The 11,788-nt window shown below is 37.9% G+C and overlaps 1 protein-coding gene across 4 annotated transcripts; it reads left to right on the top strand.

Annotated features, from left to right (window-relative positions):
* Nucleotides 1-223: 223 nt before the first annotated feature.
* Nucleotides 224-10,180, top strand: LOC107220657 (lipase 3). Of its 4 annotated transcripts, XR_006904941.1 has the most exons (8): nucleotides 224-422; nucleotides 3,191-3,488; nucleotides 4,972-5,086; nucleotides 5,814-6,081; nucleotides 6,848-7,097; nucleotides 8,049-8,191; nucleotides 8,420-9,260; nucleotides 9,344-10,180. XR_006904941.1 is itself a non-coding variant. In XM_046743203.1 (7 exons), the coding sequence occupies exons 1-7, from the start codon at nucleotides 381-383 to the stop codon at nucleotides 8,567-8,569; spliced, it is 1,266 nt and encodes a 421-aa protein (XP_046599159.1). In that variant the 5' UTR covers nucleotides 224-380; the 3' UTR covers nucleotides 8,570-9,283. The 4 variants fall into 4 exon arrangements, 3 of the variants coding, with proteins under 3 accessions (XP_046599159.1, XP_015514818.1, XP_046599160.1); XM_046743203.1 differs by lacking the exon at nucleotides 9,344-10,180 and having other exon boundaries at nucleotides 8,420-9,283; XM_015659332.2 differs by lacking the exon at nucleotides 9,344-10,180 and having other exon boundaries at nucleotides 225-422; nucleotides 5,835-6,081; nucleotides 8,420-9,283.
* Nucleotides 10,181-11,788: the final 1,608 nt, after the last annotated feature.

The following is an 11,788-nucleotide window of genomic DNA, read 5'->3' as shown; positions in this document are numbered from 1 at the left end:
GGGTTCGGTTAATCGATGCTTTACCGTACCCGCATACAGTAGGTACATATGAGATCGGTCACTCCGAACCCACGATCGTTTGCCGGAGGCGGTTTCTTCATAATTTGAAAAATGAATGATCACGTGACTCGTGTGTTGTTGGATGAGACGCGAGTCGGGACACTGCGCATGCGCGTAGAATGCGCAGACGGCTGCGCAGCAGCCCGGAATCTAGCCGTTCAGCGATCAGCTGCGCCAGTGTCTCGTGCGTGATTCTGACAGCGAGTTCGTGGCGTTTGTTTCCCGAATCGTAAACAACGACGTTACCCACTCAAGTGGCAATTGCTCCGCTGTGAATAATTGCTACTTCTTGATCGAATCCTTGCCGCCTTCCTCGTATAATGACCGAAGGGTTGGATCACGACGAAGTTCACATATCGACAGTACGTATGCAATGGTATAATATATCATGTTGATATTTGTTTTCCAAGGGTACGCTAGAAGTAACGTGATGCCGTGGTAACTGGACATTCGTTATACTACAAGCGTCGCGTTGCATCGAATTGACTCGCTTTTCCCGCCCGTACCATAGCGGCGATAAGTTTTTGCAATAATTGCGCACACTCTAAAATTTCCCAATCAACTCTTCCATAGATTATTGGTAAAGGTTATCTTTTCTCACTTCACATTATCGTGTACGTGCATGCATTTAATACAACGTCGGCGGGCATCGTTTCTTTTTGATTCGATCACTGAAATCTGCTCTTTAAACGATTTATTACGACGCAGAAATTTGTGTTTGAGGAATCTTTGTATCCACATGTTTATACATAGTTCTCGACTCGTTCGCGAACAGGTAGCAGCAGCTACATCAGTGGCCTTGAATGTGTCAGAATGGATCTAAGGGAATTATACCGTATAACGTATAACACGCTTAGCGCGGTATTTTTAATCCTTTCGTTAACGTGACTAGTTGTTATTTCATGCTCGACTTAACTAGATAACAAATTATGTGAACTCCAGGAATATGAAACTCGTATAAACAGAGAGCGTTATACGCCGCCTGACGCATGAAGCTGTTTGTCGAGTGTCTGAGAGTCACAACACATTGCACTGTTGTCGCGGGTATCAAACCCACGTTCTCATTCAATTCCAACTGTCGATAGTTGTGACGTTTTACAATAAGATGATTATCTTAGATACAATTATCTAGAATAAAGGCATAAAACTTCCGACGGCACGTAGACCTGTTATGTACATACTGTATATATTACGTACTATTAGCGTATACTGTCTTGAATGGAAATATACGTATATCAGGTGATAATGTGAATTTCTAAAGTAGAGAAGAAAATAAGTCCCTGTACTTACGAAAGAAATATTCTAGGTGTGCTGGTGACGTGAAACCGTCTGAAAAACCAATCACCCATGTATAACGCTTATTTTATCGATCGAAATATGCAAGTGATTTCCTTTCTAACCCTCCTGGAACACAACAGTGTGAAGCGTGGCTAGATCCTGGCTAGTAGTAGTATATTTTGTGTTTTTCCGGATTATATTCATAACCGCGGTCAAATCTGGCAGAGGCGTATTTTCTGAAAATATGCTCGTTACAAAAGGAAACACTTAGCTAAGAATGTCAATTTCATGTATACGTTTCAGAGAATTATGGAATCTAGAAGAGGGTCATTTTATTTACGTACGGTAGGAGTTCGTTAACTTGATATTTGTACAGTGACATCGCACATTGTATACGTAAACGCCGAACGTTTCCTGCAGCAAAATAGTCGGGTTCGTTGGAATTCGGGCAATTGTTTTCTTGGAGTTTTATCGACAAATCGTTTGGCATGACGTGACAATTTGCATCGTGCTTGCTTACCGATAAATTCATTGATAGCACAGCTCTACGAAATAAATACTTTTTCTTGTTGCTCTGATTTTTTCTGTGAATTCTGATGTTTGAGTACGTAAAACTTACGAATATAATTATGATTATATTAGATTGGCTCTGGTTTTTATGTTATTGTAGTATTGTATTCGAGATGATTTAATGTTTATAGGCGAATTTCTCTTGAACGGTTAAAGTTAGAAAAATTCTATATCAGTAGTTTTTTTATAAAGTGTGAAATTTCCTATAAGAATCTGTTAATACAGATAGTTTATTAGATGTACGTTTAGATGGTTTATACGTCAGATGTTTATGAGAAAAAAAAATTCAAAAATTTTCCTACATTTTTTTACGTGTTATTTAAATGGAAAATGGTAAAAAACCAATATTAAGAGCTCGTATTTAGCTGAGATATTCTATTTAAGATGCTCGACCGAAATTTTGATGCGTGTTTGAGGGAAATTTTTTAATTTTTTTCGGAACACCCCAATACACCCCCTTTCGAAGAAACTTGTCGTGCCCTCTTTTTCATGGCGAGAACAACAAAGTATTATATTTCTTACATTTTTTATACTTGTGTCCGAATAAAGTAAGTAGAAATAAAGTTATTGATAGTATTTTTTTGATAAACTAGATATTAAAAAAAAGAAATCGAATTTTTCACCTAAACATTGCTTTTTTGAATCATATATAAAAATGTCGATAAAATAAATAACTAGAGCCAATTTCGAAAAACTATGCTTCCTCCTAAGGTCGTTGACATCGAATCTTTCTAAGACGACTCAAATATCAAGAGCAACAAAACCACTGTTGACCAGTTTAGTTATCCGCGTTTGCCAGGTATTATACACCGCGTATATGTATCTGCCTATACATATACAGTTACCGGTTTTACTTAAACCGCAATTGGCGTCAATAGAAATATCTGCATAGTTATATTTGTTTCCGCATTGCGTCATCGTAAACACGTTGGAGCGTGGAGAGCCTTGAAAAAGAATTATGTTGTCGGTTCAGCGTGCTCGAGAACTCCGTCGCGATTCGCTCGTATAAGGTACATTGATCCGAAGGGAAATGCATGCATGTACGGTACATTGATAACTAGGGTCCGGATTAACTTGTAAGTACATATTTTTTTAATTACATCATTTTCAATCCTTAATTAGTTTGTTTTCTAAATAAAATACGATGTTTGGAGGCAGAAAATACACTTTCTAATTTCCATATTTTAGTTTTCAAGTCTTTATTGTCTGTACATATTTTCCCACTTTCAACACAAATTTATCCGGGCTCTATTGCCAACTAATGCGAACCGTTCATTTTTAGCCCGAGTTAATAAGACTGCACGGTTATCCAGCCGAGACTCATCACGCCTGGACGAAAGATGGATATCGTCTTGAAATGCATCGTGTGCCCCGGCCTTTGTCCGAGAGGATACCCATTGGCACAACTGCAACGGACGAGGATAGTCCAGTACAGTCGGGATCGAGTGAGGATTTATCATCAGCTGCCGGAAGACCCAGGCCAACAAGGGTCTTGAACGACAGGTTGCCTGTACTTGTTCTTCACGGTCTTCTGTCCAGTTCCGCGGACTTTGTTCTTCTCGGACCACAAAAGGCTCTCGGTGAGTATCGCACTTCCATAAACAAATAAATTTGCCGTCGAATTCTTGATTTTTTTGTCGTGAACCGCCCCAAATAAAAACTTCCGGCACTCCTGTCGGGCGCGACAACAATCTTTGCCCTTTTTTATTCACCGCTGTGACGCAGGTACTTCGATGAAATTGATATATAAGATATATACCGGGCGATTTCCTGGAAGGTTTCTGCCCTTCTTCGAGTAGATCAGCAAACAAAGTTACATTTCAGATCTGCATGTACTTTCACTTCTAAAACGATATTTTTATGTGGCTTGGCAGTCGACGCGGACTCACAATTGTAGCTAAACGGTAAAATATGTAATATAGATTTTACATCTGTTGCGAATATATGGACAGCGCTTTTTGGAGTCAAATCTAAGTCATTTGTGTTAGATTTCCCTAAGCATACGACTGTTACGAATGGTTTTGTAACTCTTATTATCGGTTTTTGGTTCTTTGGGACTAAAGTTTTCATTATTACAATATAACCCTAAGTTATAGTCTAAAGTATAATCTGTGTAATGTGCATTATCGGCACTATCTCAGCTGCATACCTACCGGGAGATTATGTGAACCTAAATCACACCGCGCTGATAACCGAATGACAACCAATGATTGGTTTTATTCCCGTGTTAACATAAGAAATTTATTCTCGATCTGACTGTGGCCAGTTTATTGATCTGAAAAGCGGGATAAGAGTCGCATATGATTACCTTTTATATTTTATTCCCTCAAATGCGGTTTCCGATGTTTCTGGTTTTCTTTCTTTTTCTCAATTTTGAACTATTTTTTTGTATATTGGTCCCACCTTTCGAGTCAATAAAGTGGCAATACAGTAATAAAACCGACTATTTCTTCGTTACATAATGTCTCCTTGTTTATGCGTATATTTATAATATTTCATCATATTCAATTTTCCAGTTCTATGCAATTATTGTACTAACTTCCAGTCCGCCACTTTCCTGACGCCTTTTGACATGATCCTCAAAATTAACACATTGATCGTATGTTCTTAAAATCATTTATTCAACTCTAGAACTTTAGGTCCTCTAATTGTAAGAGCTGCCATATTGCGAAGTAAAGTATATATTGATGTAGAAGAGAAGAGTGAAAAAATAAATGTTAAAGGATTGCAAAACAATAAAATTCACCCACTGTCTTGGTACAACTCGAGAGCAAATTGAATATTTTGAAAACTCTATCCAAACTGCCACGGCAAATAAAGAAGGAAGTCAGGAATTCTACACTTTCGGTCATATATGTTGTCATTAATGTCGTAATTTTTGCGACCATGATAGACGTGAAATGAATGATTGCATTGGTCTGCATGTATTTTAAGTATATATTAAATTATCGGAGAAAAAGATCAATAAAATTGCAACTTGTAGTAGGTTCTTGTCAGACTTTTTGCTACTATATGTTCCCCACATGGTGCGCCAACTATTTATAAATGTTAACGTTATTACAGCTTACGCATTGTGTGACAGTGGTTATGACGTTTGGCTTGGAAACTCCCGAGGAAATGCATACTCCCAGATTCATAAACAGTACACGATCAAAGACAAGCAGTTTTGGGACTTTAGGTAAATTTACGTTTCCTGTCACGAATATCATATACGACGTTCAATTCCTGTATGTACATAATTTAGATAGGCAGGTATACAACTTATGTAATTCGAAATGACGCCTATGCCATTAGTACGGTCGCTTCAGTTTAACCCAACTCCAGTGAATCAACTCGTTACTTATTTAATTTTTTTTTATATTGAATGATACTCATTGAATGAAACTCACGCACGATGGGGTAAATTAGAAAAATCAGGAAAAAGTAAAATAACAAAACCGTATCAATTGACAAACAAATTTCTTTATTTTAAAGTATATAAAAAAACAGATGTTACTGTGATGGATTTATTTAAACACAATACACATGATAGCCGCATGAAGAACGGCCTTATGTATAATATATCAGTATGGAGTTGTGTGCATTCGTGAGTATTTAATCCTAGAGTTAATAGTGTTTCAAAAAAACTACAGATTAAGAAAACTAGAATCAGTGATGTGGACTCTTTTCAGGCAACATATAATAAACCCATAATATCTCAAAATATGTGCATATATCTAATTAATTGAGTAAACTCCGGAAGGATTAAGTTGAAAAAAAGTTTGGGTTTTGCCATATATATGAAATTTCCGTCAGAGTATATTATATTAAATAGCTTTAAATATCTCCTCATTCGTTATTCCCTTTTTTTTTCTCACCGTAAAAATCGTGAAAGGGTAGGTTTCGAAAACGCGTATAAATTCAAGAAATTGTCCGGTTTCCGCAAGTTGGCACGAGATGGGCTACTACGATCTTCCAGCGATGATCGACTACATCCTCGAAGTTACCGGGCACACGTCGATGTACTACGTCGGTTACAGCCAAGGTACGACGATTTTCTATGTAATGGCGAGTGAGCTACCGGAGTATAACTCGAAGATCAGGGCTATGGTCAGTCTTGCGCCAATCGCCTTTCTGGCGCATCAAAGAAGTCCGCTGATCAAGTGCACCGTACACTTTTACAATCTTATGGAGGTAAATAACAAGCATTCCCTAGATTTCACCAAGTGACAAACATTCTCCTATTGGTTGTCCCATTTGGTTCACCTTTCTTTTTTACCTGTCTCCACACAGATAATTGTGAGGATGTAGGTACTAGTTGTAGGGGCTCTTCATAAATATTATCAAGAGCAAACTGGTACAGCGGGGAAACATAAATCCTTTGTAACTTTTACTCAAATTTTAATGAAATCACAAGATTGGTTTACATTTTTTGATTTATAATTCATATGTATATCCCGAATACCTGAAGATTAACTGTAAGCCTCATCGTAAATTCAAGTTCTCGCTGATACTGATTGTGATTGGGCTCTGATCATAGGATTTTATATGGAATAAATTTGACGTGTCGAATTTAAGACCAACTAAATATTGTTGCACTGATCTTTCCTCAGCATTGAGGAGAACTTGAGTATTCGATCGAACATGACCGATAAAAACTTGTGGTATATTAACCACTGCAAATCGTCTTACATGTCTTTATATGATATCTGATTCCCACATGAACTTTGTACATACTTGCATCAATATTCTACTATCTGCACATATATTTCTTGCGATCCATTCCTGCCAATACTTGGTCGACAATTCTGTTTTCTTCCATAAATTTTAGTTTTTTACACGTCCTGCGGTTGGAAACCACCATGATGCGTAACAAATGTCTTATTCCGCAACCATGATGACAAGTAGCAATGCGACGATGTGTTTTGTACTTATACTGTGTCTGATTAATGCTGTGCAGTGGGGTTCTTCGTACTGCAACATTCACCAGTGGTTTCCGCGAAACAAGCTCCAGGCCCGCGCTCTGGGTACGCTGATACGCAATGCTCCTGGGCCATTGACAAAGGGCGTGTGCACATCATGGCTTTACCTTATTGCTGGATTTGGCAGCAATCAACTAGACAAAGCGATGTTACCTCTAATTTTTGGCCACTTTCCCGCCGGCTCGTCGTACAAGCAGATTATTCACTACGGACAAAGCGTTCAGTCAGGTAAGTTGCATAGATGTTATACCTAAAGACTATCTATAGATAAACTTTCTCCCAAATTATTACAATGGAATGTAGAATAAGCAGTAAATAGTTACACACGTCGGTTATCAATGTGGTGTAGCTGTTTTAGACAGAACTTGAATTTACCTTTTGCATGACACTTCGGTATATCGGTAAATATAACACGAAAACTCTTTACACGTTTGCGAAATCGTATGTGTTGGGTGTATATTTTCGTATACCTGTAATACTTGTATACACTAATTACACGTAAGGTGATTTGCAGACTTATTGATTCAATCTCTTGCATTATTTGCTTAATAACTTGAGATTCAAAAACTAGCAATCACCGAAATTGCGGCGACTCATTGAGCAATGTTTAAAATGAGGTACTTGTAATCCTCTACTATGTATAATCAAGAAAATGACATTCGAGTAGCAAAAACGTGAAAACCCAGGGGTAAATGATTGTTGAAATTGTGTATACCTGTGCATATCTATACCCCAAATTTTCTTATACATTTCCTTCTAACATTGCCTCACAATATCTTCAAGCTTATCCCAAAATTTTAAATTTCTTTCATTGTTTGTAAAAATCCCTAGAAATTTCCAAAAATATCTGAAAATTTCGTAAAATCTTTCTGCAACATCTCCCATCATCAAATATCGGCTTTTCGATCCTACTAATAATTCCCGCTGTGACAACTGCCACTTTAAATTATTGTCAGCAGCTACAGCAATTGATATAGAATCACTAATATAAATAGCGAGATCATAAATATTCAGTTGACATCTATTTGTAGTTATTGCTCAACAATCTATCTCCAGTCACCGATACCATTATAGTGGTTATTGTAAACATGTTAAACATCTTATAAGCTCGATGAAGCGAAATCACTTTATTAATTCATATAAATGAATGGCCGACTTTATTCAAACATTTCATTGTAGGGTCTTTTCAAAAATTTGACTACGGGAAAAAGAAGAACCTGGAAATTTATGGTAGCATTCAACCGCCCAAATACAACCTTGATAAAGTCAAAGTCCCTGTCACGATATTTTACAGCGAGAACGACTTCATGACTGATCCACGCGTAAGTTTTATATTCTTTATATTTTATAACTGCGATACCGCAGATAGCATTAAACTATTTTGAGTAAAAAATTTACAAATTGTCTTTGTAAATTATATCACATATTATATATGACAATCACTGCAGTTTCAATAACAGTACTGAATCAACGAGTAACTGCCTTGAAAATTCTATAAGTGTTCTTAAAGTTTGGCATTATGTAATCCAGTGTATGTCCCGTGTTCGCAGGATGTGGCGCGGCTAGCGGATAAACTACCCAACGTTATCGAGAAGTACAAGATCCCTTATGCCAAATTTAATCACATCGATTACCTGTGGGGTGTAGATGCCAAAACCCTCGTGTACAACTACGTAATAAAAATTCTGAAACGGTCGTAGCATCGAATTGTATAATAGGTATGCATCGAAAGTGAACAATCCCATGTAATGCGAGAACGAAGATGAAGGACACGATGGATGTCGCATCTTCCAGACTGCGCTTATCATGAACCCGATTGAGGTCTTACCAACTTGGTCAAGGCAAGTTTCGATGACATTTTGATTGCGCTACCACGAAGCAGCTGCATATTGTTATTTGACATATGTTATATCTTCCGTATTTGCATTATGATTCATCTCCGACCCTGGTCGTGCCCAGGCCCTGTGTACCTAGTTGGAGAATCACTAGGAAATTAGCTCACCGTTAGGGACAACATGTAACTCATATCTATTGTACGATTTTTACAGCATAGAATTTTCCTATCCACGCTCTATAAACTAACACTCTGTAAACTATAGCTCTCAAATAATGACACATTTCGCTCTCTGGCATACCAGCGAACAATTTTTCATACGTCTCCCAATAATTATTCATAATCACTGGAGATTTTTAGATGTTGAAAATTTAATGATCAGCTAAGCTAACATGTTGCGATGGCGATGGAAACTGGAACAAACCGTCATGTAATGGCTGAAATTTAATTCTTATTAGTAAAGACTAATTACTATGGCTTTAAAAATGTATGGTCAGTTCCACGTTGAATTAATCCATGACTGCAATGTATGGATAAATCATCAAGCTTTTATGATTGTAAATAAAACTTTTGTAATATTTGTCGATGGACTTTATTTTAAAATTGGAAAAAAGCCAAGTTAACATGCGATTGTTTATAGAAGCTACCTGGAAACTAGACCGCAAAAATTCGAAATAGGCAGCATGGTGAGCAGAAAAGGGATAGAAACAAGGTATCCTACAAGGAGGCATTCACTCGGCCATGTTGTTCAACATCTATATCAATGAAGTAAGCGATGCAAAGATGCCGGGTTCAGAAGTAATTGCGAACGCGCATCATACAGTAATCGTGACAGAAGCCAAGACATGGAAAAAAGCTTTCTCAATTACATTCATTGGTACCCTGCATGAAATCAGGGTTGTCGACCTAATTTTACGATCGGAATCGATTACGTGCAATTCGAATACGCTGTAAACAACGGGTCGAGAAATACAGCCGAAAGACAAGAGTACTTGGTATTTTTCGAGCTGTTCTGCATGTTTATTTTGGATTTTTAAGAGTACGATTAGTGTTCATATATCGTAAAGAAGAGAGGCTTATTATTTACAACGGGATCGTAAGTTACGATCGAAATATATGAAATTTGCGACGGGTTCTCGAGAAGGTGGGGAGAAAAAATCACAATCTCTTCAGTCGATGTTTTAGTTTATTCAATATGTCTTAATTCAAGTACATGTGTTTGAGTGTCAGTGTGTATTGATTTAACAAGTTAAAAATAACAGAGAAAGTGCATTACAAATCTGATTCTTATATAACGACCTGAGTGTGCAGCATACACTGCCTTTAGCATAATATGAAAATCCTTTATCAGATAGTGATGATCATAATTATAACGTGGAACGTGAGTATCAGCATGCTGGATGTCATCTGGAATATTGCATGACCTCTATTTTATATGACCTGTATTTCAATTAATAAATAATCAATTTTCAACACACTTGGATTGCATTACCTCAACTGTCGGTCGTGAGCTGTTCATGATAACTTTTTCGAACTGCTGAAGGTCCGATCAGTCGACAACGGGTCACTAAGATCCAATCTACCGCAAATAATTTTTTGCTCAAGGAGGAAAAAAAAGACGAACCCTATTGCATTTTTAGCGAGAATTTTGGTGATTTTGAAAAATGCTGGAATAAATTCTTTCATGCACTATTTCGACGTAATTTTGCAGGAGGAATCGGTTGGGCGCAGTCCCAACACGCTGCGATTAACGCATCAAAAGTTACAGCCAAAAAACCAGAAACCGAATTTTCGACATTTTTCAGCAGGTGCTTTTTCGCTCGCCATTTCTCTCCTGTTGGTCCTACGTTCTTTTCGCTGCAATTTCTGAGTTCCTGAGGGTCCAATTGGTCAGATAAGGGTCGTTTAAATCGGATCTGAGACCAAAAGTTTTTTGCCCAAAAAAAAAGTAAGGCTAACCCCTTTGTGTTTTTGGCGAAAATTTTCGCGATTTTGAAAAGTGCTGGAATCAATTAATTGTAGCACTGATCGGACGTAATTTTGCGAGAGAAATCGATTGGGCGCAGTCCCAACACGATGCGATTAACGCATCAAAAGTTACAGCCAAAAAACCAGAACCTGAATTTTCGACATTTTTCAGCAGATGCTTTTTCGCTCGCCATTTCTCTCCTGTTGGTCCTACGTTCTTTTCGCTGCGATTTCTGAGTTCCTGAGGGTCCAATTGGTCAGATAAGGGTCGTTTGAATCGAATCTGAGACCAAAAGTTTTTTGCCCAAAAGAAAAGTAAGGCTAACCCCTTTGTGTTTTTGGCGAAAATTTTCGCGATTTTGAGAAGTGCTGAAATCAATTAATTGTAGCACTGATCGGACGTAATTTTGCGAGAGAAATCGATTGGGCGCAGTCCCAACACGCTGCGATTAACGCATCAAAAGTTACAGCCAAAAAACCAGAACCTGAATTTTCGACATTTTTCAGCAGGTGCTTTTTCGCTCGCCATTTCTCTCCTGTTGGTCCTACGTTCTTTTCGCTGCAATTTCTGAGTTCCTGAGGGTCCAATTGGTCAGATAAGGGTCGTTCAAATCGAATCTGAGACCAAAAGTTTTTTGCCCAAAAAAAAGTAAGGCTAACCCCTTTGTGTTTTTGGCGAAAATTTTCGCGATTTTGAAAAGTGCTGGAATCAATTAATTGTAGCACTGATCGGACGTGATTTTGCGAGAGAAATCGATTGGGCGCAGTCCCAACACGCTGCGATTAACGCATCAAAAGTTACAGCCAAAAAACCAGAACCTGAATTTTCGACAATTTTCAGCAGGTGCTTTTTCGCTCGCCATTCCTCTCCTGTTGGTCCTACGTTCTTTTCGCTGCAATATCTGAGTTCCTGAGGGTCCAATTGGTCGGATAAGGGTCGTTTAAATCGGTTCTGAGACCAAAAGTTTTTTGCTCAAAAAAAAAGTAAGGCTAACCCCTTTGTGTTTTTGGCGAAAATTTTCGCGATTTTGAGAAGTGCTGAAATCAATTAATTGTAGCACTGATCGGACGTAATTTTGCGAGAGAAATCGATTGGGCGCAGTCCCAACACGCTGCG

Source organism: Neodiprion lecontei, chromosome 6, assembly GCF_021901455.1.
Source record: "Neodiprion lecontei isolate iyNeoLeco1 chromosome 6, iyNeoLeco1.1, whole genome shotgun sequence".
Lineage (NCBI taxonomy): Eukaryota > Metazoa > Arthropoda > Insecta > Hymenoptera > Diprionidae > Neodiprion > Neodiprion lecontei.
This window is presented reverse-complemented; position numbering and strand designations above follow the sequence as displayed.

What these genes read in the sequence shown, in the direction of transcription:
- LOC107220657 (XM_046743203.1), top strand. Translation starts at nt 381, where the DNA reads ATGACCGAAGGGTTGGATCACGACGAAGTTCACATATCGACA. An exon ending in ACGAAGTTCACATATCGACA is followed by an intron (nt 423 to 3,190) that starts GTACGTATGCAA and finishes GTTCATTTTTAG; the next exon opens with CCCGAGTTAATAAGACTGCA. An exon ending in ACTTCATGACTGATCCACGC is followed by an intron (nt 8,192 to 8,419) that starts GTAAGTTTTATA and finishes CCGTGTTCGCAG; the next exon opens with GATGTGGCGCGGCTAGCGGA.